The 26,840-nt window shown below is 64.3% G+C and overlaps 2 protein-coding genes across 7 annotated transcripts; one reads left to right on the top strand and one right to left on the bottom strand.

The window, feature by feature from the left end:
• Positions 1-2,751: 2,751 nt before the first annotated feature.
• TMEM235 (transmembrane protein 235) lies at positions 2,752-9,716 on the top strand. Its single transcript, XM_005283142.4, has 4 exons — positions 2,752-2,953; positions 5,373-5,453; positions 5,755-5,892; positions 9,090-9,716. Exons 1-4 carry the CDS (start codon positions 2,767-2,769, stop codon positions 9,320-9,322), a joined length of 639 nt encoding a protein of 212 aa, XP_005283199.1. The 5' UTR covers positions 2,752-2,766; the 3' UTR covers positions 9,323-9,716.
• Positions 9,717-10,399: 683 nt separating this feature from the next.
• Positions 10,400-16,763, bottom strand: LOC101954128 (uncharacterized). 6 transcript variants are annotated; one of them, XM_065562911.1, is made up of 8 exons: positions 16,595-16,763; positions 15,553-15,716; positions 14,825-14,908; positions 14,274-14,362; positions 13,146-13,331; positions 12,597-12,734; positions 12,193-12,385; positions 10,400-11,738 (listed from the first exon to the last, which is right to left on the bottom strand). In XM_065562911.1, the coding sequence occupies exons 1-8, from the start codon at positions 16,759-16,761 to the stop codon at positions 11,431-11,433; spliced, it is 1,329 nt and encodes a 442-aa protein (XP_065418983.1). In that variant the 5' UTR covers positions 16,762-16,763; the 3' UTR covers positions 10,400-11,430. The 6 variants fall into 6 exon arrangements, with proteins under 6 accessions (XP_065418983.1, XP_065418987.1, XP_065418988.1 ...); XM_065562915.1 differs by having other exon boundaries at positions 16,627-16,760; XM_065562916.1 differs by having other exon boundaries at positions 15,553-15,693; positions 16,627-16,760.
• Positions 16,764-26,840: the final 10,077 nt, after the last annotated feature.

The following is a 26,840-nucleotide window of genomic DNA, read 5'->3' as shown; positions in this document are numbered from 1 at the left end:
CCACTCTCCTGACAATCACTGGCAGTTTCACCATGAGGACTGTTTGATTCCCTGATGACAGGGGGCCATGGCAGGAGCAGGGAGTTTGTGTGGCTAGGACCCTGTCCCCCGCACGCTGCTGTCCCCACAGTGCCTTGTACTACTGCCCACGTCAGCACTGGCTACATCCATCGCTCCCCCTGGAATTAGTAGTGCCCAGGCCAGAATGTGTCAACCCATCTCCTCCTTGGGTTACTGCCCCCTTTGCACCAACGCACCCTCAACACCGACCCCTTGACTGCCCACCCCGTGGGTCCAACACCCCGCAGTGCCTGTCCCCGCAGCCCATGGCTAGTTTCTCTATCATGTATTCTTCATGCACAAGGCTCTATCCCCTGCAACAGCCCCAAAGGGGAGGAGCAAATGTGGCCTTGCCAAAGACCAGAGACATCACCCAAGCTACTGTGCACAGCCACTCCCAGCAACGCCAGGAAGTGCCCTGCCCCTCCTGCTGCCATGACTGCACCTGGCCTGAGAGCACCGCCTGCTGCTTTGTCTGTCCCCTTAGCCCCTCCCCTCCTGTTCTTGTCATGGGGCAGGAGAGACTGGGCCCACCCCCTGTGTGAGATCCTACCCACTTGTGGGGACCCCCAGCCTCTTACACCACTCACCATCACCTCTACCCTGGAACAGGTGATAATAGGGATCCCCCAGCCCCATGGAGCTGTTCCCAGAGAAGACTGGGGCAGCATCTCTGGGCAGGGCCAGATTAACCTTTTGTGGGCCTGGTGCCAAACATATTTGTGGGCCCCCATGGAGGCAGTGGAGCATGGCATGGGGGGGGGGTCAGTCCCCGGAGCAAGGGGCCAGCCAGAGGCAATGGGGCATGGCATGGGGGGGGGTCAGTCCCCGGAGCAAGGGGCCAGCCAGAGGCAATGGGGCATGGCATGGCAGGGGCGGCTCCGCCCAGCCCAGTGTGAGGGCACTATTTACAGACCGGCAGCTGCCAGACACACAGTGGCTTGCCCGGCCCTGTGCTGCCACCATGCCCCTTCCCCTTGGGAGTGGGCCTGGGCCGTGCCACACAGCCACCCCCTGACGTCCAGCACCCCCTGACTCCCTATGGCCAGAGCCCCCCCCGACCCACCCACAAATGCACAGCGCCCTGCACAACACCACCCTGCCCACGCCCCACCACAACTGCCCAGCACCCCACATAGAACCCCCACTCCCTAGTGCCCCAACACACACAGATCCTCCCCGCCCCTTCACAGCCCAGCACCCCCCCATGCGCCCCACAGACCCACTCCCCCAAGCCCTGCCTCCCGGACGCACTCACCGGCCCTGCTGGGACGCGACTGCCAGGGTGAGCCAGGGCCAGGAATCGCTCCGGTGCCTCGGCAGTGGCGCAATCAGCCAGGCCAGGACCTGCCCCGGCCGGGAGCCCTCAAGACACACTTGCCTGGAGGGGCTCAGCCAAGCTCCCCGCCACTGTTCTCCCCCCCCACCTGGCTGAGACTAGCCAAGCTTCTGCGCCAGGGGAGACAGGCCGGAGTCCCTCAGGTGGTGGAAGCAGAGACTGCCTGGAGCCAGAGGTGGGGGCAGAGAGGAGCTGGCGTGTGGGGTCAGGGGACAGAGAGGAGCCCTTGGCTAGACGGTCGTCTGGCCCAGAGGAGCAAGTGGTGGGCGGGGGGATCCAGTGGGGGCTCGGGGCGCAGTGCAAATGGAGCAGGCTGGGTCCCCTTCTGTGCATGGGCCCGGCTCCATGGAGCCACTGGAGCCATTGTAAACCGGGGGCTGTCTCTGGGGGCCCCAAGGCAGTGGAGATGGGGCTGTCTCTGGGGGCCCCCAAGGCAGTGGAGATGGGGCTGTCTCTGGGGGCCCCAAGGCAGTGGAGATGGGGCTGTCTGGGGGCCCCAAGGCAGTGGAGATGGGGCTGTCTCTGGGGGCCCCAAGGCAGTGGAGATGGGGCTGTCTCTGGGGGCCCCCAAGGCAGTGGAGATGGGGCTGTCTCTGGGGGCCCCAAGGCAGTGGAGATGGGGCTGTCTCTGGGGGCCCCAAGGCAGTGGAGATGGGGCTGCAGGGGATCATATCCAGGAGGCTCCGGTACTGTCATCAACTCTTAAGATGGGGCTGCCGGTCCGACTGGCTGTTCCCCCCACACACCCCGAAACAGCAGAGCGCTGGCAGCCGTTCCAGCTCCGGCCGGCGGGGAAAGGGGCGCCAAGGCCCCTTTCTGCGGCTCCCCCAGCTCCGGCCCGGCCTGCCCCATGAGCCCAGCTCACGGCCCGGGGAGAGCAGCCGGCAGCGCCGCGCCCAGGCCCGATGCGGAGGGATGGGCACCCGCCGGAGCCCGCAGTCCGGGCGCTCCATGCCTACAGCGGGGGGTCCCGTGTCCACAGCACGTGCGCCTCGCGCGGGGTCCCGTGAACCGGGGCCAAGGGGTCGCAGCCCGCGGAGCCGAGCCGAGGGGCCCTTTCCCGCGGGGGATCACAGTCTTCGAGCGGGCATCGGCTTCGGGGGTGCGAAGCGCTTGGCTCAGGCTGCGCCCAGGGTCAGCGCCCCCCGGTCTGCACGGCCCTGCCCCGGCCCCAGTGCGAGCCCACGGCCGGGGAGGGCGGGCACAGCGACCCTGCCGGGGGAGCCGCGGTGCCAGGCTCCAGGACGCCGGAGGGGGGCGCACGGACCCCTGCTCCCCCAAGCACCCGGGCTGTGCGGTCGGAGGCTGGGTGAGGGGCGGCGCGGCTGGTCCGGCGGCGCAGGCGGCAGCAGCGAGGTCGGGCGGGGATGGGGATGGGGCGAGGCGCGGTGCCCGCGGGCGCCCTGTGCCTGGGCGCTGCGCTCAGCGGAATCCTCAGCTTCGGGCTCCTGGCCGTGGCCATCGGGTCGGACTATTGGTACCTGCTGCGGGTGGAGCCGGCGGGGGACCCGGAGCCGCTCAGCTCCCACTCCGGGCTCTGGCGGGTCTGCGAAGGTAACGGGCGCCGGGACCCCGCCGTCGGGTCGGGCACCCACATCCTGCCAGCCCTGGTTCCCGACGGGGCCCCCCATTTATCGCCGCTTCATCAGCATCCTCCCGGGCTCCCGCGCCTCCGGGCGTTGAGGCAGCCGGGGGCCGGCGCTGCCGTGAGCTTCCCCTGGAGCAGTGACCCTGAACCCCCGCGCCCGTGCGCTCCCGGCACCCCGCAGGGTGTGTGCAGCGAACCTGCCTCGCCCTTCAGTGCCAGCTGGGCGGGGGGGGGCTCGGCTTCTTCCCGCCCCCCCCTGGCTCCCCGGCCCCGCTGTGAGCAGCTGCGGAGCAGACACGCGGGGAGCTCCCTGCTGCGCTCCCCTCCCGCCACCCCTGTCCGGGAAGCCCCCTGCGCAGGGCCGCAGAACGCGGCTCGTCCCCGGTTTCCGTGCGCGTCTGCGGTCCGGGGTCCTGCGGGGAGAGGTGAGGAGCTACCCGGGGCAGTCCGCGGGGGAGGGCGGCTGAGAGCCACTGTAACTCTGTACAGGATAGAAACCACGTCCAGCCAGGCGGTGCTGCAGCGTTCCTCGCTCCAGCGCCTGTGGCCGGGGGCAGCGCGCAGCCGGTGTCCCCCGCGCCGGCATCTCCTGCCCTGAGCCTGGGCCAGGAGGCAGCAGCAGCTGGTTTAATTGCTGATAGTCGCTGCCCCCCCTTCCAGCGCTTTGCTCCCCAGTAGTTCAGACCCCAGCCGGGACTGGAGCCTGGATTGTCTGCTCCCACCACAGCCCTGGTGACCTTGGGCCCCTCACCGTGTCCTGCACCTGGCGCACCACAGCACTGTCCTGCTGGCCTGTGGTGATGGGCGGGCAGCTAAGCGCTTGGCTAGAGGGGCTGAGCCCAGGCCTGGGAGGCTGTCCTCTCTTGGGCCCCAGGAGGGGAAGTGACCAGCTGCTGGGGCCTCTCCAGTTGTAATGTCCCTGTCTGGGTCGCTCCTGGGGGCATGGAGCCTGGCAGGGGATGTGGGGAGGGGCTGTGCCCAGGGGAAGATCACTCCCACTGCTTGCCAGGATTGGGGGGGGGGCTGGCAGGAGCAGCCCCCACTGGTGAAGGTGGCTGGTTAGAACAGCCCAGCGGAGCCAGCGCTTTGCTGCACTGCTGGTGCGCAGATCTTGCATTGCAATTCCTTGGTGTCTCTTTGCTGTCCCCGGAGCAGGCGCTGTCACAGGGGCTGCTGCTAACTGGAGCCTTTCCCTGTTCCCCTCCCCCCCAGGGCTCCTGTCGGTTTGCTGGGCACTGTGCCCCCAACCAGGCAGGTCAGAGGGCCCCTTCGTGCTGCCTTTCATTCCAACGGGCCCCAGGCCAGACCTCCCTGCAGAGCCGAGGGCCTGTGGGAATTGGCCCTGTGCCTGGGGTCTTGTTATTGGCAGCTGCTTCTCAGGGGGGGCCTGAGAGGTTCATTAACGACTGTCCCATGTGGTGCAGCGTTTTCCGCTCCCAGGCACGGCTGCTCTGTGGGGTCCTGGCGGCTGGAGCCTGACACTACATTCTCCACAGACACACTTGCAGGTGCTGGGTTTGTACTGAGCTCTCCTGCAGGAGCCATGCCTTGCCTGGGAGCTGTGCCCTGCCACCCAGGGGCGTCTGGTGCCCGGGGATTGGCTGCATGGGGACCCCATCTTCCTGTTAGCGCCTCCTGTGGTGTGCACAGAGCTCTGGCTCAGACAGGGCCTGTGGCTTCGGGAGCAGAACCCAGAACCCAGGCCTGCAGCTGCTCTCAGGGCATGGGGCAGACAGGAGGGAGGGAATTCAGTACCTGCGGTGGGAGCGAGCCCTGCTTCGGGGCAGGCGAAGGCATGACTGGCATGTACAGAACTGCCCTGGGGAGTTCCCAGCTCTGCTGGGGCAGAGGCGTCCATGGGGCTCCCAGCGAGAATGCCACGAGAGGGGGTTTCCTGCTGTCACAGGGGCAGGAAGGCTCCATAAAGGCTTGAGGGGTGGGTGGGTGCACGGGGCTCTCTGCAGTTCCTCCAGAGAGAAGGGCCGCTGGCTAACACAGAACTAACAGCAGCAGGTCCCCCCCCATCCCAGCCAGGTGCAGGAGGCCCCAGCTCCCACATCTGTACCCCAGCCCTCAGCTCCCTGCCGAGAGCTGTCACTGAGCTGTGCAATGCCACCTGCATGGGGAGCTTTCGACTCACTAGTGAAATTGTCCCCTTAGCCCCAACGCCCATCCCTGGCTTGGCCCCCAGCAGATCCCCATGGATGTTGGGGTCCCTGCCCTGGGGGCTGTAAATCCTCCATAGAGGGCCCTCCCCCCCACTTCCATAGATTCGAGGCAGATGAAACCGTTAGGATGGTCTCGTCTGGCCTCCTGTATAACACAGGCCAGAGGACCCCCATTATGTCCCGGCTCGGGGCTGGTTTATTTTCTCCTCCTTTCCAGGCAGGAACGTCTGCATCCCACTGATCGACCCATTTGGGAGCGAAACCCAAGAGGTGCCCGCTTCACTGCAGCATCTGATCTGTGAGTTGCCCTGGCCCCCCGGAGGGACGCTGTCCCTGGCTTGCTCACAGGGGGGAGGGGTGCCCAATGTGCTGCTCCGCTGGGGGCCTTTGCTCAGGTGTCTCTGTGCTGGGTCCCTGCATGGGCTGGGGGGAGGGGAGAGGGACGGGGCTGGGACGGGGGCCAGTGCCCAGTGCAAGGTCTGGAATAGTTGAGGCTCATCCTTCCTGGTGGGCACAGAGCAGGGCCGGGACCTGTGTTGCTGCTGCTCCCGTCTCAGCATGTGCTGCCGCCGGAGGTCATCTCACCGTGTCCTTGGCAGGCATGCACCGGGCCTTCGTGGTCATGCTGCCACTCAGCCTCGTCCTCCTCGTCTTCGGCTGGATCTGTGGCGTTGTCAGCTCTTTGGCACAAAGCTGCCAGCTGCTGCTCTTCACAGGCTGCTACTTCCTGCTGGGAGGTGAGTGGCTGCGGCCGGCGGGTGTGGGCAACGTGGGGGGATGTGCAGGCCACGCTCTCTCTCGGGGGCTCGGTCCCTGCCGAGAGCAGCCAGGGGCCCAGGGGCTGAGGCAGTACAGCCATTGGGGACGGGCTGTTGACCTGCTGAGGCTGCCCTGGGTTTTCAGCCGTCTCCCATCGTCGCACTCGCTGCTCAGGGGTTCCAGCTCCAGGCCCTGCTGCCCCGCGCTGGTGCGGGTGCAACACAGGTCCCGGTTTCACTGGCACAGACGAAGCTGAAGGCGATTGGATAGTGCCTGCCTCTGGCCCTGGGTTCTCTCCTTGCTGCTGCTGGGGATGTGGGGCTGGGGAGAGAATTGCAGTGCGGGGGTTGGGGGGCTCCCTGAGCAGAGAGCTACAGACCCCTGCCCAATACAGGCCACCATGGAGCCACGCTGCCCCAAGGAAACGGCTGCCAAGTGACCCTGAGCTCCCTGGGAGCTCTGTTCCCAGCCCCTGGGGAACGGGCAGGACCCCTGCAGCCCTGGGTGGGGGAGGGGCTCTGCGAGAGGTGGTGGCATGTTGCTCTGTACCCTGTTGTGGATCGGCAGGGCCCCCTTTGCGCTAGGCGCTGTACAAATAGAACCAGAGTCCTGAGCACTGACTGGCTCCTGCTGGTGGGAGTTCAGGTTTTCAGCTTGAGCAGAAGAGAAGCATGCGGCCCCTGGTGGGGGAGGGGCTGGTTTGGGGTCTAGCAGGATTGGCTCAGTCTGAATGTTTATGGTCTGTAAGCCCTGCTGTCCGCCCTCCTGCCTACCAGGGCTAAGCTACACCCGTGGGGCCAGCGTGGGGCCAGGGCCAGCTGCCTGGTTCTCTGCCGGTGGTTGGGGCTGAGTTTTGAGCTGCCCAGTCCTGCCCAGCCTCTAAACTAAGCACATCTTGAATTGTCCCTCGGCCCCATCCTCGCATCGGAGTCATGGTGGGCGAGGGAGGGGCACCTGCTGGCTGAGGGGAAGGTGGGGGGTTGGGGCTGGGACCCCCCTTTCCTTGCTGAGGGGAAGGAACAGCCTCACCTGGGGGGACATGCAGAGACAGACCAGTGTGGGCCTGTGTTGCCCTGGCACTGGGGGGGACAGAGACCGAGGGAGCCGGATGCAGGCTGAGAGCCTGGGGCAGGAGTGGCCTCTTCACCCCCACACCGTTAGTGGCTCTCTTTGCCCCTGGCCTGGGATCTCTGTGCCTCCCTGCCTATCCCTGGTCTCTCCTCCACCCCACGTGCCAGTGGCCAGGGCCCTCTCGCTCCAGGCTGGCTGGGGGTGACAGTTCTGGACGGGTCTGCTCCTCGCTGGTTGCGTCTCAGGGCTGGCTGCAGGATTCTATTCTGCACTGGTCCGGGCCCCTCTGCGGCCAAAGGAGAGTAAATAACCGAGAGGCTTTTTGCTTTGAGGGCAGCAACGTGCCGGGTCTACAACCCAAGGCTGTGCAGTGAGCGGCGTCAGGCGAGAGCGCTGGGGTCGAGGCTGAGCGCTAGTTTGCACGCTTGGGACCAGAGCCATGATGCTCTGTGGCTGCTCCCTGCCGTGTGACCTGTGTGTGTGGGGGGCTCTCCCTGGGCCTGGCTGCTCTGTGCTCACTAGGGACCGGACCCCATCAGTGCCTCTGCTGGGAAATCTCCTCCCCACCCCATTGGTGGTGCTGTGCCTGGAGCAGCCAGGACTGCTGTGTGCTGGCGAGGTGGGGGGGGCGGGGGAGGGGCCACGCCAGAGCCGGGGGCGACGTACAGGGTCTCACTGGAACCCGGACACCTCCCACTTCTGTTTGCTGAGCTCCCCGTCGCTCAATAGGACTATGAAGCACATAGCAATTCCTGCCTGACCCTGAAACCCAGCTGGGGCCGGGGGTGACTGGGGATGGCCAGGGAATCTCTTCCATTTGTCACCAGCTCAGCTGTGACTGATTTGCTGCCAGGCAGCACCTGCCAAGTGGCCAGAGAGGAGCAACTTAGGTGCCACTTTGAGCATTATTCGAGATTCGCTCCGTGGCCCAGTTCTGTGCCATGGGGAGCGTCGGCTGCATTCCCTCACTCTGCCCTTTGAATTCCACCTCAGCTCTTCCCCGGTCCCGGGCTCTTCTCTAGAGCTTGTGTTCAGAGGGCCAGGCCCTGTGGGTGTCCCAGGCACCCCCACCCCTCGGATGCGACTGCACGATGGGAGAGCCAGTCACGTGGTACTGGGGGCAGAGGCAAAGCTGCCAGGAGTTCTGCAGCGTGGGCTGTTGACCCCCCACCCCCAGAGCTGTCTCCACGCATCGACCCAGGGCGAGGAATCCTCTCGTTCACCAGGACATGTCTGCCCCCATCGCTGGGGCAGCTGAACCGCAGTCTGTTACGGGGGGCTGCTCGCCCTCCTGCAGCAGGGCAGGGCTCCCCCCTAGTGCAGACAGGAACAGAGGCTCCGTCATGCAGTCACCTCGGCCAAGCCCCCAGGTTCGCTTAGCCTGGCTGGCAGCAGCTGCTCTGCAAAGCCACACACCAGGCGCTGCGGCCTCGCTGGTGCCATGCCACCCGTGGGGGCCCCAGAACGTCCAGGGACATATCCCAGGGCTCATTGTGCTGCAGAAAGCTGAGTTTCCCTCCCAGTGCATTGGGGGAGAACTGTCAGTGCTTCTGGGCACACGGGGACCCATGCAAAGGGGCTGGAGCGGGGTAGCTGCAGCCTCTCGGCAGGCTGCAAGGTGTGCTGGGGGCAGCTAAGCCAGCATGTCTCAAATGTGGCCACCAGCACTTCTCTGCAGCCACGAGAGTCTCCTGAGCAGAGATGGGGGCAAAGCAGCAGCCCCCGCTGTGGCTCCTGGGTGCGCCGGCTTGGTGTTTGCTGGATCAGGGCCCTGCACCACACAGCCCCCCCGGGAGCTCTGGGCAGACGTGGGGCTGATGTGCATGGTGCCGAAGGAACCCAGGACTCCCCAGCAGCTGGTGAGTTCCCAACCTACCTTCATGGGGGTGGTGGTGGGGCTCGGACAATGGTCAGAGCGGCCACCAGCGAGCATTGGGGGCTGCACTGTGAGGCCACCAAAACCGTTCCCCCTGGTCCAAGCGCCTGGGCACAGCTATACCCGTTGTGCTGCTGCCACGGCACCAGACTGGCCCAGTAGCCGCTGGGGTGAACCTGGTCAGGGCCCCAGGCCAGCACCGAGCCCTGTTGTCTCTGCCTCTCGCAGGCCTGCTGACTCTGACCGGGATCAGCGTCTACATCAGCTATTCGGGAGCGGCCTTCGCCGAGACCGTCCGCATGTACAACCAGCAGCACTTTGACCACGTCCGCGTCAGCTTCGGCTGGTCCATGGCACTGGCCTGGCTCTCCTTCAGCTCTGAGGTACTGGCTGGCTCCCTCCTCCTCCTCGCTGCCCGGCTCCTCAGCCTGCAGCAAGCCACACGCTCTGTGGCCATCTGAGCCACAGGGAGATGGGCAGGGACCCCCCAGCGCTCTGCAGCCTCCTTGGGACTGACCTTTCTGCCATCCGGTGCCCCACGCACCCAGCTGCAGGCCCCCTGCATTGCAGCCCCTGCTGCTGGGAGGGAAGTGGGTAGGGGGCAGAGGCTAAAGCCCCACGGCAGCAGGTCCCTCCACCCCCTGGTGCTGCTGGCTGCAGCCTGGATTCCCTGAGTTCTTGGGGCTGGGCCGGGTGGCTGGCTCCCCTCAATCCAATGGACCCTGGCTATGATGGAGGCCAGCCTGTTAGAGAGGGCCTGCACCCTCCCCACACAGAGCCAGCCGGCTGCAAGGAGGAGGATGGGGACAAGGGGGAGCACAGGGCAGATGGCTGCTGCACCATGCTCAGACATGGCTTGTGGAAGCCCTGGAGCAGAGCAGGGAAGCCCATCAGACCGGTGTCAAGCCTGGGGTGAAGGAAGCAGCACCAAGGGGCAGTCAGCCCCAGCCTGACGCTTTTCTGCTTGCAGCCTGCCACAGCCCCCTGCTGCTACGCTTCAGCTGCCCTCCCACTGCCAGAGCACCTGGCCTCCCGGCTGTCCTGCCTCTGCCCAGCCTCTGTCCCAATAAAAGGCTCCTCTGAGTCCATAGCCAGCAGCTGTCTGTCGTTGGAGCCTCCCACACTCCCAGGCCCCAGGCTACCACAACCCCTGGGGGGTGAAAGAGCTGGAGGCCCGGCTGCCGCCTGGCACAGCCTTGCCACCACCCCTCTGCACCAGGGGCTGCTGCAATCCTGCCTTGTCTGCCCTCCCAGAGCGTCCCACGTGCTGCCTCTCCCCGGGAAGGAGCCGAGCTGAGCATCACCCAGAACCCCTCTCTGCATGCCCCGTCCCCCGTGCAGCGCAGGCTGGGAGCGAGGCCAGGCGCCGTGCCGTCTCCTGTTGAGGAAACTGAATTTCTGCAGCCACGCTGCAGTGCTGCTCCTGAAGGCCCTGGGGCTCAGGCTGTGCTTGTCACCAGGGGCTGGGCTGCTCTGGGGCTGGGCCGCTCTGGGGCTGGGATCTCCCCACAGAACAGCTGGGGCCCTGCACAAACAGCTTTAGCAGACAAACCCCTGAGCCAGGCCAGGAGCTTGTTCTTTATTTAGCCGCAAGGAAGCGGAGCAGCCGCCGCACGGCTCCAGGCACCTCGACATCAACCCCCAACTGCAGCCAGCCCAGGAGTGTTCAACCAGGAACTCCGGCGACTCCATCGTGGGCTGCCCCAGCAGCCCCCTTCAGCCTCCCCTGCAAGCCCCCGTGCCCCAGGGCTCTCAGCATGCCCCCAAGGGGGGCTACTTCACAGCACGTTCCAGGGGCTCCGGACCCGCCTGGGGAATGCCCTGCCAGCCACCCCCTCGCGTATCACTGGGGCCCAGCACGGCATGGGCAGGGTCAATCCTCCGGCAGGCCATTTAGGGCTTTGTGGGTCATAACCAACACCTTCAACTCGGCCCAGAGCCCACGGGCAGACCGCGCCGATCCAGGGGCATGGGGTCACGGGCACCCAGGAGGCACAGCGGGATTCAATGCCTGAAGGAAGCTGCCCACCTGGCACCTGAGGGGACCTGGCTGCCAGCTCCAGCGCCCAATGGGTGCAAACCTGCTGGGCCAGCAAAGGCCCTGAGCGCCGCAGGCTCCGCCAGCACGTCCAGCCCTGCAGCCTCACAACAGGCTCCAGGGTGTAGATCCTCACACGGTCCCTCGAACCCTAGCGCAGTTGGGTCACGCTGCCCTGTGTGCATGGACCATAGCGCACATCCCTATGGGCAGGAAGCCTGCGGCTCCCGGCCTTGCCCCCACGCCCGCTGCACCCTAGATTGTGGGATAGCTCCAGAGGCATTGTGGGAAGAGGGGCCAAGGCCCTGAGTCAGCTGGCAGGAGCACTGCGGCCACAGGGGTCACTGGCCTGCTCCCGTGTTTGGAGCTGTGAGTGGCTTCTGGCTGGGCCGGTGGAGTGTCGACAGGCAAGCAGAGGGCTGGGCAGGGTGGGCCCCTGGCTGGCGCTGGGATGTTCGCTCTGGCTTGGCAGCCAGCAGCAGAGGCAGGAGCGCTCTCCTGTCTGGTCCGGGCGCACCCCTCCTGCCTGCTCTAGGGTGCAGCACCTCGCTCCCGCCAGCACTGCTCGGCCACAAATTTCAGCTTGTTGGCTGCCAGCTGGGTGTCCTGTGCGGAGACGTCACAGTGCCAGACAGCCCGCAGGGAGCGCGCGGCCCACGGGAACAGCCGCACGCTGACAGCACGCCCCGTCTCAGCCACCTCCTCCTCGCTCACCGCCTGCATGCGCTCACACAGCTTCTCAGGGGACAGCCAGGGCACAGCCACCTTCACCAGCACCATGTTGGTCTCCACGGTCGAGGGGTCGACGGAGCAGATGGGCGAGCCAAGCTCCCAGACGCCTGGGGGTGAAGGACACACGTCTGTACCAGCGCCAGGCTCGCCCCCAATGGCACAGAGGGACTCTGCAGCCCCTGGGGTAAAACAGCGAGGGGCCCATCCCTCCTCTGTTCACAGGAGATGGGGCCGGGGAGCTACCAGGTTCCCCTTTTGACCGTCCTGGGAGCCCCTAGCTGGATCACCCCCCTCCCAGGGCAGGCAAATGCCACAGCCTCTCTGTGCCCAGGCTGAGCTCCCGCGATGTGCCCTGAGGGGCACAGAGGAGGATGGGGCCAGGACATCAGGGTTATCCCTGACTGAACTGGGCCAACCTCAGCTCCCCTGAGCCAGGGACAATGTGTCCTGGGGTCCTGCTGGCAATGCAGCAGGGTCCAGCCCACTGCCTCCTTGCCCTGCTGCACTGACACCCTCTCCCACACCTCGGCCTCGCTTCTGGAGCAGGGCACCTGCAGGCACCTTGGGCGAAGCTGCGGGCGTTGCCGTGGTCTCTCTGCAGTGTCTCCTCCATGCGCTCCAGCCCTACGCGGGCAGCGGCCGCCAGCACTCCTGCCTGGCGCATCCCTCCACCAAGCAGCTTCCGCATGCGCCAAGCCTCTGCCACGAACTCTCTGCACCCAGCAACCAGCGCCCCGGCCGGGGCACCCAGCCCCTGCACTGCCAAGAGAGGGAGTCAGAGACAGCCCCCAAAGGGCCTCCCACCCCTGTGCCCCCAAGGGGCCTCCCACCCCCACTCCTAGGTATCAGCTGCCTGCCCAGAGTGGGCTCCGCCTGGAGCTGCCTCATGCCTCTCCCAGCTGGCCCTAGGGGAACCTGCCCCCAGGTGCTGTCACCTTCCCTGCACCCCCCGTCTCTGGACACACCTTGGAGAAGCAGAGGGAGACGGAGTCGCAGTGCTGGGTGATCTGAGCTGGGGCCACGCCTTGGGCCACGGCTGCGTTCATCAGCCGCGCCCCGTCCATGTGGATGTGCAGCCCGTAGCGGTCAGCAAGCAGGCGCACCTGGAGTGGAGGAACATGGTGAAGCAGCTGGAGGGGGAGCCCCGGAGAGCTGCCAGAGGCTTGACTCAGGGGCCCATCGCCAGGCTGCGGCTCTGTGGAACCTGCTGCCTCGCCCGCCCTCAACACCCAGCCCAGCCCTTCGGTCTCAGATAGGGTCCTGCCTGTGGGGCCGAGCAAGCGTGGGTGGCTGCACCCCTGTGATATGGGGCGCAGAGGGCAGTTGGCCCAGCCGCTCGGGGTTAGCAGGCGGGGCAGGAGTTGGCTCTTGAACCACTAGACCAGGACCCCAGATGGCGCTTTGGGGCTGAGGCCAGGGCCGGTAGTGCCACCCCCCAGGAACCCTCTCATGCCAGCTCCAGGAGGCAGGCAGCTGAGAACAGCACACTCGTGTCACTGGCCTGTGAGACGCACCTCCCTGAGGTAGGCAAGGGGGAGCACCCGGCCCCCTGCAGAGCTGTGGGTGTTCTCCAGGCAGACGAGCACTGAGCGAGGGTGGTACCGGCTGCCATAACCCGCACGGACTGTCGACTCCAGCTTGTCGAGGTCCAAGGTGCCCTCTGGCAGATCCTGTAGCACCTGGGAATGGACCCCAGCTACCTGTGCCCGGGACAGCATGGTGAGTGTGGGCAGGCCCGCAGGCACCCAAAGCCATGCTCCGCCCCAGCGAGCCATGTTCACCAGCATGGGAAAGAAACACCTGACCATTGCTCACTTCCAAATATAACACCCAGGTGTCCCTGCCCCACCCTGTCACCCCCCCACTACATCTCCACCCCACACCGCCCATCTGTCCCAGCCCAGGATGTTCCCGGGACTCCGGGCTCAGCACTTGCACCCTGCTGCTCCCCGCAATGGCCTGGGCCCTCCTGCCCAGCTCTGCCAGGGGCTGATGCTGTCGAGCGTGTCACCCCCGCGAGCGGCTGAGCCCTGGGTTTGCACAGAAGCAGCCCCAGGACAGCTCCTTTAATAACAAGCCAAGAAAAGCCTGAGCCTCGGTAAAGGCCTGAAGCAGCAGAGGCCGAGGGAGTGGGGCAGGGGACAGCCGGGCACCCCGGGGCGGGGGAACAGAGTTCCTCGGGCAAAGCCCGGCAGGGAATTCTTTCCCCCACGGTTGCTGCTGCGAGCGGCCACAGGGGGCAGCAGCTAGCCAGGATCCACAGGCCTGCTGTGAGCAGCTTGAGAACGTGGGCAGTGCTGCCCCCCTGTGGCCCCGTCCCACACCCCCTCCACTAAAGATACCTGCCCCCCTCCGTGTTAGAGTGATGGGGCGGGGCAAGGCCTCGGGCTCCGCGCGCAGCAGCCTGGGGATTTGTTTCGGAGATTTGGGCCCTGCCCAGGTGGTGATCCCATGAGACACCCCCGGGGCCATGCAGAGACAGGGGATGCTCCTCGTCCATCCCTTGGCCCTTCCTCCATGCCAGGACAGGCTGAGAACCGGACCCACCCATTCCAGCCCATCCAAAGCTGTCCTGGGGCAGTGCCCCGGGGTCTCCTCAGCCGGGGGAGGGTGCCCAAACCAGGCCGATGCGCACCGCATACCTGAGCAACCCCGCCCTGTTCGAAGACGTGCAGATGGGCCTCCCTCCCGACGAGCAGCTGAGCCCCCCTGCGCTGGCAGTGGCACATCACTGGGACAAGAGAGGGCGGCAATGAAGCGGGACAGGAGGGGGAGGGGTGGGGGGAGCACATCAGGAGCAGTTCTGGGTGGCAGAGCTGTGTGGGGCACAAAGCAGCAGGGCTCTGGCCCCATAGACAGAGCAGATTGTGGGCCAAGTGGGGGTGTTCCCCTTCGCCAAGATGTCTCTCTTGGGGAGCGGCTGCCACAAAAGCCAGCTGTTGACTGAGCCCCTGGGGCCAGGGACTGGCTACCCCCTCGCTCGGCCACTGGAAACAGTCCAGGCTGCCCCTGAACAACTGGGGCTTGCCTTGCCCCCCACAGCACCCCCTGCTGGGAGAGGCTGGGGCTGCAGCTTTAATTCGGCAGAGACACACGCTTCCCAGCCCAGTGGCAGTCAATAGCCGCTTGCCGAGCCCTGCAGGTGGCTCGTAGCCCCCAGCGCGGTGCTGTCTGCCCACCCCACGGCACTCACCAGCAATGAGGTTTGCCATGGTCGACGTTGGCACAAACAAAGCTTCCTCCATTCCTAGGAGCTGGGCGGCCAAGCGCTGGAGCTCTGCATGGAAAGAGTCACAGGTGTGTGGGGGAAGGGGGGGCTTTCGTTAGCACTTGGGGTGGCCTGGGAACAAGCGCAAGACGGGCAGCAATGTGCCCCTCACTGCAGCAAGTGGGGCAGCTCACAGAATCCGTGAGCCTTTCGGGGGGGGGGGGGGGGGGTACAGGCACCAGGGCACAGAGTAGGGGATTCCTGCTACACTGGAGCCCTCCAGTGCATTGACCCCTGCTGCCCTTGCAGGTGATCTGCCTGGGGTCAGTGCGTCCCTGCCCCAGCCCTGGCAGGAGAAGGGAGGGGCTGGGCACTTGTTCTGTTCACAACCAGACTTCGAAAGTGTACCCAGAAGCTCCTGCAGAGGCAGCATCCGCCCAGCTGATGTGTGGAGGAGGGGAGCCCGAGTTCACAGCTCCATGGGGGTCTGTTCCTGGAAGCTGATGCTCGGCCCCCTTGCCCTCCCCCGGCCCCTCCTCTCTGTGCGGTTCCATTGTGGGCTCCCCACAGCTGCTGCCACTTTCTTGCCCTGCTTGTGACCCACTCAATGGCTCCCTGGCTCTGAGTGGGGGGTGTCCCAGCCTCAGGGGAGAGGGGCCCATCAGTGCCCAGCCAAGGGGCACAGTCACCACAGCACTGCCCCCGGGCCTCACCATTGACTGTCGGGTCCTCCCCATAGTCATCATCCCCCACCTCGGCCTGGGCCATGGCCTGTCTCATCGCCGCGCTGGGCCTGGTCACCGTGTCGCTGCGCAGATCCACCACATGGGGCTGGGCCCCCCAGTTGCTTGGGGCTGGGGCGGGAGAGCACAACCAGCTTGGACAAGAATGGACAGGCACAGGCTAGGCAATGTCTGTGATGGCCTGGCTGGGCCAGCCCACCGCACCCCTCTGCCCCCGCCTGCACCCCTGTGCCCTGCTCCCCCACACCCCTCTCCCCCCCGCACCCCTGTGACCTGCTCCCCCGCACCCCTCTGCCCCCGCCTGCACCCCTGTGCCCTGCTCCCCCGCACCCCTCTCCCCCCCGCACCCCTGTGCCCTGCTCCCCCGCACCCCTCTGCCCCCGCCTGCACCCCTGTGCCCTGCTCCCCCACACCCCTTTCCCCCCCGCACCCCTCTGCCCTGCTCCCCCCGCACCCCTCTGCCCCCGCCTGCACCCCTGTGCCCTGCTCCCCCACACCCCTTTCCCCCCGCACCCCTCTGCCCTGTTCCCCCACACCCCTTTCCCCCCGCACCCCTCTGCCCCCGCCTGCACCCCTCTGCCCTGCTCCCCCACACCCTCCCCCCCTGCACCCCTCTGCCCTGTTCCCCCACACCCCTTTCCCCCCCGCACCCCTGTCCCCCCGCCTGCACCCCTGTGCCCTGCTCCCCCACACCCCTCTCCCCCCGCACCCCTCTGCCCTGCTCCCCCCGCACCCCTCTCCCCCCCGCACCCCTCTGCCCAGCTCCCCGCCTGGGCCCCTCCCCCCCGCACCCCTCTGCCCTGCTCCCCGCCTGGGCCCCTCCCCCCCGCACCCCTCTGCCCCCGCCTGCACCCCTCTGCCCTGCTCCCCCACACCCCTTTCCCCCCCGCACCCCTCTGCCCTGCTCCCCCACACCCCTCTCCCCCCGGACCCCAATGCCCTGCTCCCCCACACCCCTCTCCCCCCCGCACCCCTCTCTCCTGCTCCCCCAGGCCCGTCCCCCCCAACGCACCCATCGGCCGGCCCGGCCTGGGCCCTACCCACGTGCAGGGAGGCCCGTTCGCCTCGGGGCTGTCCCGAGGCCCCCCCGGTGCGCAGTGGGGCGGGGGGGGCTTGCAGAGCGAGTGCCCCCCCCGGCCGGCCGGTCCGACCCACGCGGGGCAGCCGCAGCAGCCGCATCACCCTCCCCGCACCCAGCTGGACTACAGGACCCAGCATGCCTTGCGGCACCGGCCCGTGCCGGCCGCAAAGCATCCTGGGAACCGCAGGCCCCGGGAATGGAACCCGGCTCCCAGGGGGCGTGGCCGGGGGCGGGGTCTGCCGGGCGCCCCGCCCCCCACCGGGGGGCTCCCAGTGGCTCCGCTCCGGGGGGCTGCCCCGGGGGCTGGCTCGGCCCAGCCCAGGCGTCCTGGCTTGTAGCTCGGGGGTGACGCCGCGGCCCCCCGGCAGCCCCGCCGTGGCTCGGGGCACGGAACGAGCTGATGTCCATGGTTATGTGCAAATTATATGTAAATATGCAAATTGGCTCATGAAATAACTGGCCTGGACTGAGTGGGGCAGCGGCAGGGCCCTTGGCAGCTCTGCCCGTCCCACCTGGGTCGCTGCGCCAGGCCTGTCCCTGCCCGGTAAGGGCCAGGAGTTCAGAGGTGCCAAGGGATACAGATGGCGCCGGGTGAGATTTTGACTCGGCTTTGACTGCAGGCCCTGAGTGCTGCCTGTGTCTTCCCGGGGCCATACGGTTCCCTGCACGCTGCCGATGATGTCCTGGGGCGGTGGTGCCCCAGCCCCATTCAGGCAGGGGCTGTGCAGACACAGAGGGAGAGCGGTCTCTGCCCCAAAGCGCTCGCACTCGGAGGCCGTGTGTAGCTGAGCCATTGCCATGGGGACAATTCCCCTGACGCGCTGGGCTGCCTTTGTTTCTTGGCGCAGTGGGGATGCCTGGCTAACCAAGGGCAGGGATATGAGCTGTGCTAACTCTGATCCCTTGGCAAGCCAATGCCCTCTCGGGGCAAAGCGTGGGCGAGGGGATGCAGGAATCTGCAGCCCAGTTCCAAGTGCAGCATGGGGTGCTCCTTTTCTTGGCACTCTTTGTCCACGTGAGGTTTGCCGGTGGCCGGAGTGGGAGGTGGATGAACCCTGCAAGGGGTGGGGCTTATGTGTGGGTTGTTGTCCCCAAGGGACATGTTCTGATGTTACTGACTACTTGATGCCATTTGCTGACACCCAAAGACAATTGCTCTGCAGGTGTCTCTGGCCAGGAGGATCCTGTGGCAGGGACAGGGGCAGGGTCTGACTCATGTGCCTGGTACCATCACCCTGCTCCATGCCCAGCAGGGAGAGGAACTCCTTCTCTGGCCCCCTTGGCTGCAGACCATCAGTATGGCCCCCGTTCAGCATGTGTGTTTGGTGCTGGGGGACCTGGCTCAGGGCTGGGTGGGGAGGGAGTGCTGCCCTATGCCCGTGGCTAAAGAAATTGGGTCAGGGCCCTCATTCCCAGATGCCTTCCCTGCTATCCTGTCCTGACCCCAGTGAACCCACTCCTGTCTCTGGGAAGCTCCCTCTGCCCCTGCCAGCTGATGTCCCACTTGTGCTCTCACTGCCTCCTGTTCCTGGCCACACTATGGTGATGGCAGGGCTACCACAGGAAGGGAATGACCAAGGGAACCCTCAGACTGAACATGGCTGGTTTGTGCTGCTCTCCTCCCTGGCACTCTCACAGCCACCTTGGTGCTCTGAATCTGCAGCTCCCTCAGGCTCCATTGCCCCAGCTCCCGGTGCCTTTCTGGGGGTGACTCCTCCACCGGGGGTTTGCCGGCTCCGGAAGAGATCCCAGGGTCAGAGCGGGCAGGTTCCTCACAGACACTGGGTCGGCACTAGTCTCCAGGGAGATGGGCAGTTTGAATCCAACCTTTGTGCCTTTTCTGTGCACACACAGAAGCATATTTATTTAATTGTAATTATTCCTGTCATGCTGCTACAGCCGCTAACAGGAAACCAACGCGGTGACCTTTGCTGCTGGGAATCCTAGCCCAGCCTGGCAGTTACAGCCCTCTGCGCTGGAGTCTAATCCTCAGCACGGCTGGCGCACAGGCGGGTAAACACGTTTTATGGAGATCGCTATAAAATCTCCTCCCCCTTTGTTCCGAGGCTCTATAGGACTCTTGGCCCCCTGACAAACCCAACACGCTGCACACACACAAGTCGCTGCGTGTCCTGCACCACCAGGAGACTTTTCCACCCTGTTCCCATCCACTCCCAGCTCTGCCAGGCGAATGGCTCTGTGGGGCCTGTGTGCTGACGGGCGCACACTCACACGCATGCTTTACAGGCCCACATTGGGAGGGAGGCCGTTTCTCAGGACAGGTTCCGAGGCCCTGGTGAAATCCCCCATCTGACTCCTCTTGCTTGGGCTATGGCAGGGAGATAGTGGCTGTGCCATCCCCAGCGCGCCCAGGGCAGCAGAGGGGGAGTGTAGGTTTGCCTGCAGTGAGTGAAGACTTTGGCTGGCTGGGGCAGGCTGTGTCGGTGAGGAACGCTGGGACTTCAGCTGTGCAGTGCATGGGGCCTCCCTCCTTGGCAGTACCCAGTTGGGAGCTGGAGGGACACAGACTAAACATTGCTTGTGTGATGGGCAGGAGAAGCTGGGCACGGCCAAGGGGCTCTGTGATTGTGTCCTGGAGCAGTGGACGGCTGTAAGAACCTGCGTAGAGCAGAATGGGCCTGGGGGAGGGTCCCTGGGGAGCTCTGTGAGCTGGCTGAGTGCATCAGCGCAGCTGAGAGCCAAGCACTCCCCGCAGGTGTCTGCTGGGTCACAGGCATGGGGTCTGTAGCAGCCCCCCAGGAGGGGGCGGTGTAGCGGGCTGGTCACCCGCTCCTGCCCTGAGGGGGTTAAAACAGCCCTGGCTCAAGAGGGCTGTGGCTGGGACGGCTGATTGGGAGGAAGCAGGCCCAGCTGGCCCTATAAAGGCTTGAGACCGGCGCTCAGCACAGTCTCTCTCTGCATTCAGTGAGAGAAGGGCCTGGCTGCAGGGAGCTTAACTAGGTATCTGGAGTGGAGCAGGGCTGGGGAAAGGCCGCGGGAGCTCCGGCCTAGGAAAGTCCCAGGCTACAGGCCTGGTATGGCTTATTAGGTACTGGGGTTGCAGGGGGAAGCCAGAGACAGCAGGTCCAAACCCCTTTGCCTGTGATGAGTGGCTTATACATTGTAGTTTGCCCCACTGAATGGGGGTTAGATGAGGACTGGCAGTAGCCAAGACTGAGGCAAAGTGGGGATAGTGGGTGGGGGTTCCCCTGGGTGGGGAGACCCTGAGACTGAGGGGTTACTGCCAGAGGGCAGCACCCCAGACAACAGGGCACCGGGTCTGGGAGAGACACAGGGGCCAAGCGGTAGCGGGACACTGGCCTGCAGAGGGTGCTCCAATGGCTGGAGAGCTAATTCCCGAGACAATCAGCAGGAGGCGCCGCAGGGCTCAGTCGTGCACCTTTACAGGCGGGTTCAGTGCCAGAACCTGCCTGGTGGGTGGAGAGATGTCCCTGATATGGCTCTGAGCACCAGGATGCAATAAACCCCAGCGTGTCTGCCCCAGGAGCCCAGGGCCTGGCCACTGCCAGGCCCTCTTGGGGTCAGTGGTTACAGGGAGGAGGGCAGGACGAATGCTATCATAGCACCCGGGGCCATTCCCCAGCTCAGGGCAGCCCTTGGAGCCAGGCCTGTGCCAGCACTGTCCTCAGAGACTCACTCCCAGCCCTGGTACTGGTCAGTCTCTAGCCAGGGAGCAAGCCCAAGAGGGGGTCCACCTCCCTCTCTGTTTGTGCTATCTGGGCCATTCCTGTGAGCAGTGTGTGGGGGTGGGGAGCATGGCGCATGGCCCCCAGTGCGCCCCCCCTTCCTCCCGTCAATGGGCTCTCTGCACAAGCACCCCCCTCCCTGCACATAGGTGCTGGAACTAGGGGTGCTGCTGTACCCCCTGGCTTGAAGTGGTTGCCATCATATACAGGGTTTACAGTTTGGTTCGATGCCTCTCAGCTCCCCCACTATAAAAATTGTCCCAGCACCCCGGTGAACAGCTGTACTCACACACCTGCACAGCTGTACACCCCATCTTGCACAAGTGCACACTGCTGCTGTCCAAACCCATAGCATACCCACCTGCACACTGCACAAACATCTGGACCTTGGTGTAGATACACACACACACACACACACACCTGTTTGTGTCACCCACACCCATCCTTCCCTTTTACTCTTCACCCAGCTGCAGTCTGTGCCATGCAGCCCCATAAAGTGAGTGACTGAGCCATAAACAGCCCTTCAGAGAGATGTTTTTCACACACAGAGGCCATATGTTAACAGTTTCTCTTTATTTACTGCCTCTATTTCCTCTTTGTTCCAGTAACTTGTCCTCCAACTTCGAGCTGCCTGTGATTAGGCAGAAAGGCCTCTAATCTCTGCGATCTGATTTACCGTCACTGAGAGCAGCCGCTTCCCGTTACTGGTCCTGGACTTGGGAACATGGTCAGCTCTGCCCGCTGGCTCCCCTCTCCTCTCCAAAACTTCCTTCATCACACACTCTACCTTCCCAGCAGCTTCCTCTTCCAGTAAGCGCTGGGCTGTGGGTCAGTTACACAGCCGGCCAGGAAATGCAGAGTGTGGTGACGGGGAAGTGGGGCGACTAGGCCTGGGGGTAGGGCAAGGAGCAGTCCAGAGCAGGAGGCAGGACTGTACACGCCTCACCTGCTTTCCAACGGTGGCTGCTCGCTTCTGGGGAACGGCCTGTTGGACTTTGGATGTGACTCACTTGCCTTGCCATGGTGCAGTTCACCTAGCTCCAGTTAAACATGGGCCTCGCTGGATCGAGGGGCCGTTTTCAGCCTGAGTCACTGCAAAGCCAGCGCAAAGCAGCCCCCACTCCCCTCCTCGTCAGATGCAGGAGCCATGGCCTAGAGTGGGCGGGGTGGCTCTACGCCCTGGCTGTTCTCCAATGTCACAGCACCTCGAAGGGCTGCTGGGGCACAAAAGGGCAGCCCTCACGGCCGAATCAGCCCCAGCAGGCCTAGGGAGGGGAGGCATCGCCCCTCCCTTGCTTGCTGCAGCAGTCTCCGCACCACGCCAGGGACGAATTCAGGCAGCCATGGCTACAAGAAGCAGGCGACTGCTGCCTCAGCCCTCTCGCTGTGCCGTGAGCCTGCTCCAGGCACGTCTCAGCTAGCACGGGCAGGGCACCACCGAGGGAACACGCAGGGCAGGAGTGCCAGCTGAGGCCCGTGGGGAGCTGGTGGTGTGCTGCCACTCAGTGCCACTGCGAATGCTCCGCACTCCCTGCCCAGATCAGCCGTGGTCTTGGCAGCCGTGCAGGAAACGACTTTACAGGGGAGGCGGCTCAGGGAGGAGTCCTTGCCCACAGCGGCCACCTCAGCCATGAGGTAACAGCTGAGGGTGCCAAAGCTCTGAGATCATGCTGGCCGCCAGTGCCCTCTGCTCCCAGGTGCTGGCTTTGCTGGGCTCCTTGTGGGGCCAGGTCTGCTCCGCCAGCTGCACTGATCACCTTCATCGTGGTCAGCACCCACCACGCTCCCTCCATGCTGGCTCTGGCTGGGCCCCGGCCGCATTGCTTTGGCCGGACACAGGAGATCTGTGCTGTCCCCTTCCCTCTTGAAGAGCTCATCCCCGAGACTGTGCTGCAGCCACCTCTGAGGGGGGGCCCTCGGAGCTTGGCACGGCCAGGCCTGCAGAGTCATGCACACCTAGGGGCAATTTCCCCTGCGATGCCTTCTCGGGGCAGCTGCAGGGAAAGTCCCTCCCAGCGGGGGCTGCAGGGTGACAAGGCGGGGGGCTCGCTAAGGGTTGTGTCTTGTCGCCGCCACCTGCAAGCTTTGGTCTCCACCTGCTTTGCCTCTTGGGGAATGTGTCACTGCTGCTGGGGGCGAGGTCCTTCTGCGTGGCTGGCCTCCCAGGGGCTAAAATCAGTTGCTTGGCTTTTCCCAAACAGCACAATCCTTACCCTGACTGGGCAGACTTGAGGGTCCCTCCCTTTTAACTGGAGCAGACAGCCTCCTCGGGGATTCCCAGAGCCCACAGAGATGCTTCTCCTGTCTCAGCTGCAGCCTCGTGCCTCTTCCACGGGGGCAAAGACCCTTCCCGGGAGGGGCTGGAGCTGTGGGTGTGAATAGGGCACATCACAGACGAGGGGCCCTTCTCCACTCCACACATGTCCCTGGGGTTCCTCCCGGGGGAGGGCGCGGGAGGCTTCCCTGGCACACACTGCCTCTTGGCCTAGTCGGTACCAAGAGAATGGCTGCGTGGGCACAGGCAAGGGCCGAACAGCCCACTGGCTCCACGGATTTGCCGGGGGTGGCAGGGTAACATGAGCAAATCTTAACAGGGAAACCCCTGGCCAGGTGTTTTGAGCCCAACTTTGGTGGCAGCTTTCAGCCTGCCCAGGGCCACGCGTGGGCACGGGAGATGTGGGCTGAGAGCTCCTGCAGCAGGGGCCTAAATCCCCTTAATAAGTCTGGAAGAATTGGCAGCCCTGAGTGTCACCTACCTACTGGTGGGGGCAGGGGGAGTTAATGAAAAGACAGGAGGGGCTGCAGGGCTGGGGGAGTGGGGGATGGTGGCAGGGGGTGACGAAGCGGGGCCTGCAGCAGGGGCTAGCAGAGTGGCGCTGGCAGGAGGGGGTGGCTGATGAGGGGGGTGGCTGCTGCAAGGGTCCTACAAGGACTCTTTATTGTTGTTGTTTTAGCTCTTCCCGCGTGCTCCATGTCCGTCTCTCTCCTGTGCCGCTCTGACCCCTGTGCCAGTTGCCAGGGAACAGGCTTGTCGAGCTCTGGGGGCTGGAGCAGGTTGCCCCTGAGAGCCGTTTGCACAAGCCCGAGGGTAAGCGGAGAGTCAGATCAGTCATGGCTGATGCAGGTGCCTGGGCATCGGGTGATTCCCACTCAGCAGAGGTGCAGCGCGGTGCCGGGAAGGACGGGAAGTTCAGCCGCTTTGCACACTCGGCTCCTGGCTAGTGTCTGGGCCTTGCCGTGACGTGGGGCAGCTATCAGAGTGCGTGGCTGGAGGGACGCCTGCCTCCCGTGGAATCTGGCTGACTGCAGGAGTGGAGCCCGGTTGGCTAATTGCTCACTGTGACCCAGGGATCAGCGTGTTGGGCCCCAGCGACCCCCTCCAGCATGAGATCCCCCGACTTCGCTGCTGGGCTGGCTCCTGGCCTGGACGTTTTGCCCCAGGGATGGGTCCTCGCTGCCTGGCTGAGGGGCTGGCAGTTCCCTCCTTCCCTGACGAGGTGCCACGCTCCCCGTTCAAACGCGACATCCGGACGCATCCCAGCTGTGGGTCACAGAGCCTAGCAGGCCAGCGCTGGCTTTCTCAGCAGAGATGGGAAGAGGAGATTGTCATTGTCTCCCCACTTACAAAGATCTCTGTGGAGGGGAAGTCCCATGGCAGACAGAGCAGGTTTTTGAGCAGTGGGAGGGCTGGGCTGGGGCAGACACAGGTTGTAGGGAAGCAGCCCCACAACAAATTCCCAATCCCATGCAGGATGCGCCTCAGGGAGGATTCCTGGAATGTATTCTGCTCCCTGCCCATCAAAGGCTTGGCAAGCAGACAGGGCTCTCTCTAGACTAATCCGGCACTGTGACGAAGTGGGAATGTTCTTAATGTTTTCTTTGACTCCTGGGTGGGGGCCTGTGATGCAGCAGGGAGTGAGGAGTATGGACCTGGGAAGGTTGCAGGGGAGTTTGGCTGGGACTGTCTGCATTGGGGATGGGAGACTTTCCTTGAGGGAAGATACCTGAGCATGTAACATGAGAACCCGGGGGGGGGGGGGGGGGAAGGGTTGGAGCCAGGTGACACCTCTGCCCGGGAAACTGGACAAAGGCTGGAGGAGGAGCCGGGGGGTAGGGTGGGGCGGGGAGGCTGAGTGAGAAGTCTGGAGGGAGTTTGTTGGAGCTGGCTGGGGAAATGGGGGGGCTCTGGTCTTCCTGCCTCCCCAAGATGGACCTGACTTAGGGGTCCTGTTTCCTGTACCTACAAGCTCCGTTTTAGACCATGCTCCTGTCGTCTAATAAACCTTCTGTTTTACTGGCTGGCTGAGAGTCACGTCTGACTGTGGAATTGGGGTGCAGGGCCCTGTGGCTTCCCCAGGACCCCACCTGTGGGAACTCGCTGTGGGCAGGGCCAGCTCCAGGCACCAGCTTACCAAGCAGAGGGGCGGCACGTCCAGCTGTTCGGCAGCAATTCAGTGACAGTCCCTCACTCCTGCTCGGAGCGAAGGACCTTCCGCCGAATTGCCGCTGCAGATTGTGATCGCGGCTTTTTTTGGTTGTTGTTTGTTTGGCTGCTTGGGGCGGCCAAAACCCTGGAGCCGGCCCTGGCTGTGGGAAGCACACGGGGGGCAGAGGATGCTCAATGCTCCGGGGTCAGACCCAGGAAGGTGAAGTCGTGTGAGCTTCTTTCCTGAAGACAGTCTGCTCCCAGAGAGGAGGCTCCCGCAGAGTCCTGCCTGGCTTCGTAGGGAGCCGTTCCAGAGCATCGCCCGGGGACCCCGTGACAGGCACGTCAGAGGCAGCCAGCATCAAATTCACTGGGCAGGAGCAAGGCCACCAGTGCTGCTGGCAGGCTGAGGTCAGGTGGCCGAGGAGCCCGGCTGGGCACTGCGGTACCCTGGCCTGGTGGTGCTGTAGCTGGAAGGACAGGCTGGTGCTGTGTTGGGAAAATGCTGTGACACGAGGCTTCCAAGGAGAGGGCATGGCTGGGAATTCAGGGAGAGATCCTCTTCTGGGACCCCATCCCAGCGTGAGACGGCTCAGCCCCAGGAAGGCAGGATAAGGCAGGCAGCCAGCAACCCGCCGGAGCAGAGACTGAGCCAGCCGGGGCTGTGGGCTGGGAGCTGTGTGGGAGCCTCACGCAGGAGGGCTGGCACCTCTGCCTGGGGAAGTGAGGCTGCCCCCTGCCCTGCCTAGGTGAGGCATTAGCAATGCCCACCCACAGGGCCCAGAGCCGTGCTGCTGGCTGTACACAGCTGGAGGGGGAGGGGCAGGGCTTGGGTGGCAGATGGTGGCCTTTAGGGGACCCAAACGCGCTGGGCATCCTTCTCAGGAACGGCCCCAACGACAAACCCAGCGGGGCAGAATCCCAGCCCCCAAGGCTCTTGCATTCACCAGAGCCAGTGAGAGCAGCCCAGCCCCTGGCCTGAAAGAATGGACCAGCCTCATTGCAGAGACCGCTCTGGAGAAATGGCTGCAGTCTCTTGGCCTCAGGCCAGGCGCTCTGGCATGCCCACATGGCACTCCTGTTAAGAGGATGCTTGGAGTCCCGGTTCCCAGCCGTCTCCCTGGTCTGCGAGCCAGCTGCTTCAGCTCATAAAAAGCAGTTCAAACCCTGGTGGTCTGTGGGCCAGCAACCAGCTAGGATATGGCAAAGGGCCACTGATAACAGCTGCCAGTAACTGCAGAAATCCACAGGATTAATTGGTGTGAGGCTGGAAAGAGCCAGCCAGACCTGCACCAGAGCTACGGGACGGAGAGTCCTTGAAACTGGAAGTGAAATAGTTCCATAGCGAATGGCTGTGCAACCCCGCCCCCCCATGCCACTCCATGAATGCACGGCTGGAAGGGACAAAGGACTGGACAAAGGACAAAGGTCTGCAGCATGCCTGCCCTGGTAAGAAGTGACTTGGCCTGGGCACCCCCATCATCAGCTCCCAGGACTGGGGCAGAGAGAAGGGCTATCGCCTCCAAGTTATCCACATACGGAGCAGCAGGCGGCTCACTCCCCCACCCCCCGTTCCTATCTGGGAAGTCCTGAAGCATCAGCAGTGCGATGGCAAAGCCCACGTCCTGAACTAGCCCCAGGTGCCTGGTCAGCAGACAGGCAGCATGTCACAGCACCTGAGGCTTCTGAAACATAAAATGTTAAAAATAAACATAAAACAAACATCACAATAAAAACGGAATCTAAACCGGATTGTGCTGGCTTGTGTATTTCCGGTTATTGGAACCTCACACCACTTGGCAAATTGTTCAGCGATGCCCCCCTGCTCCAACCTTGCTGTCTCGTCTTTCTCAGCTGCAAGGAGACTAGAGCAAGGTCACTCAGCCGTGTCTGTGACAGTGCTGAGCACACATGGCTTTTACACGTCTTAATGTGCTCTTTGTATGTTCAGCACTAGCCACTCCAACTGGAATGGTGAGAAACAGTCAACACAACGCTTCCATTGCTGGAAAAACATCATCAAGAGAACCTGACACTGAAATTC

The sequence above is a fragment of the Chrysemys picta genome, chromosome 12 (genome assembly GCF_011386835.1).
Source record: "Chrysemys picta bellii isolate R12L10 chromosome 12, ASM1138683v2, whole genome shotgun sequence".
NCBI classification, from domain to species: Eukaryota; Metazoa; Chordata; order Testudines; family Emydidae; genus Chrysemys; species Chrysemys picta.
Note: the sequence above shows the minus strand (reverse complement) of the source record. Positions and strands in the feature narration are given on the sequence as shown.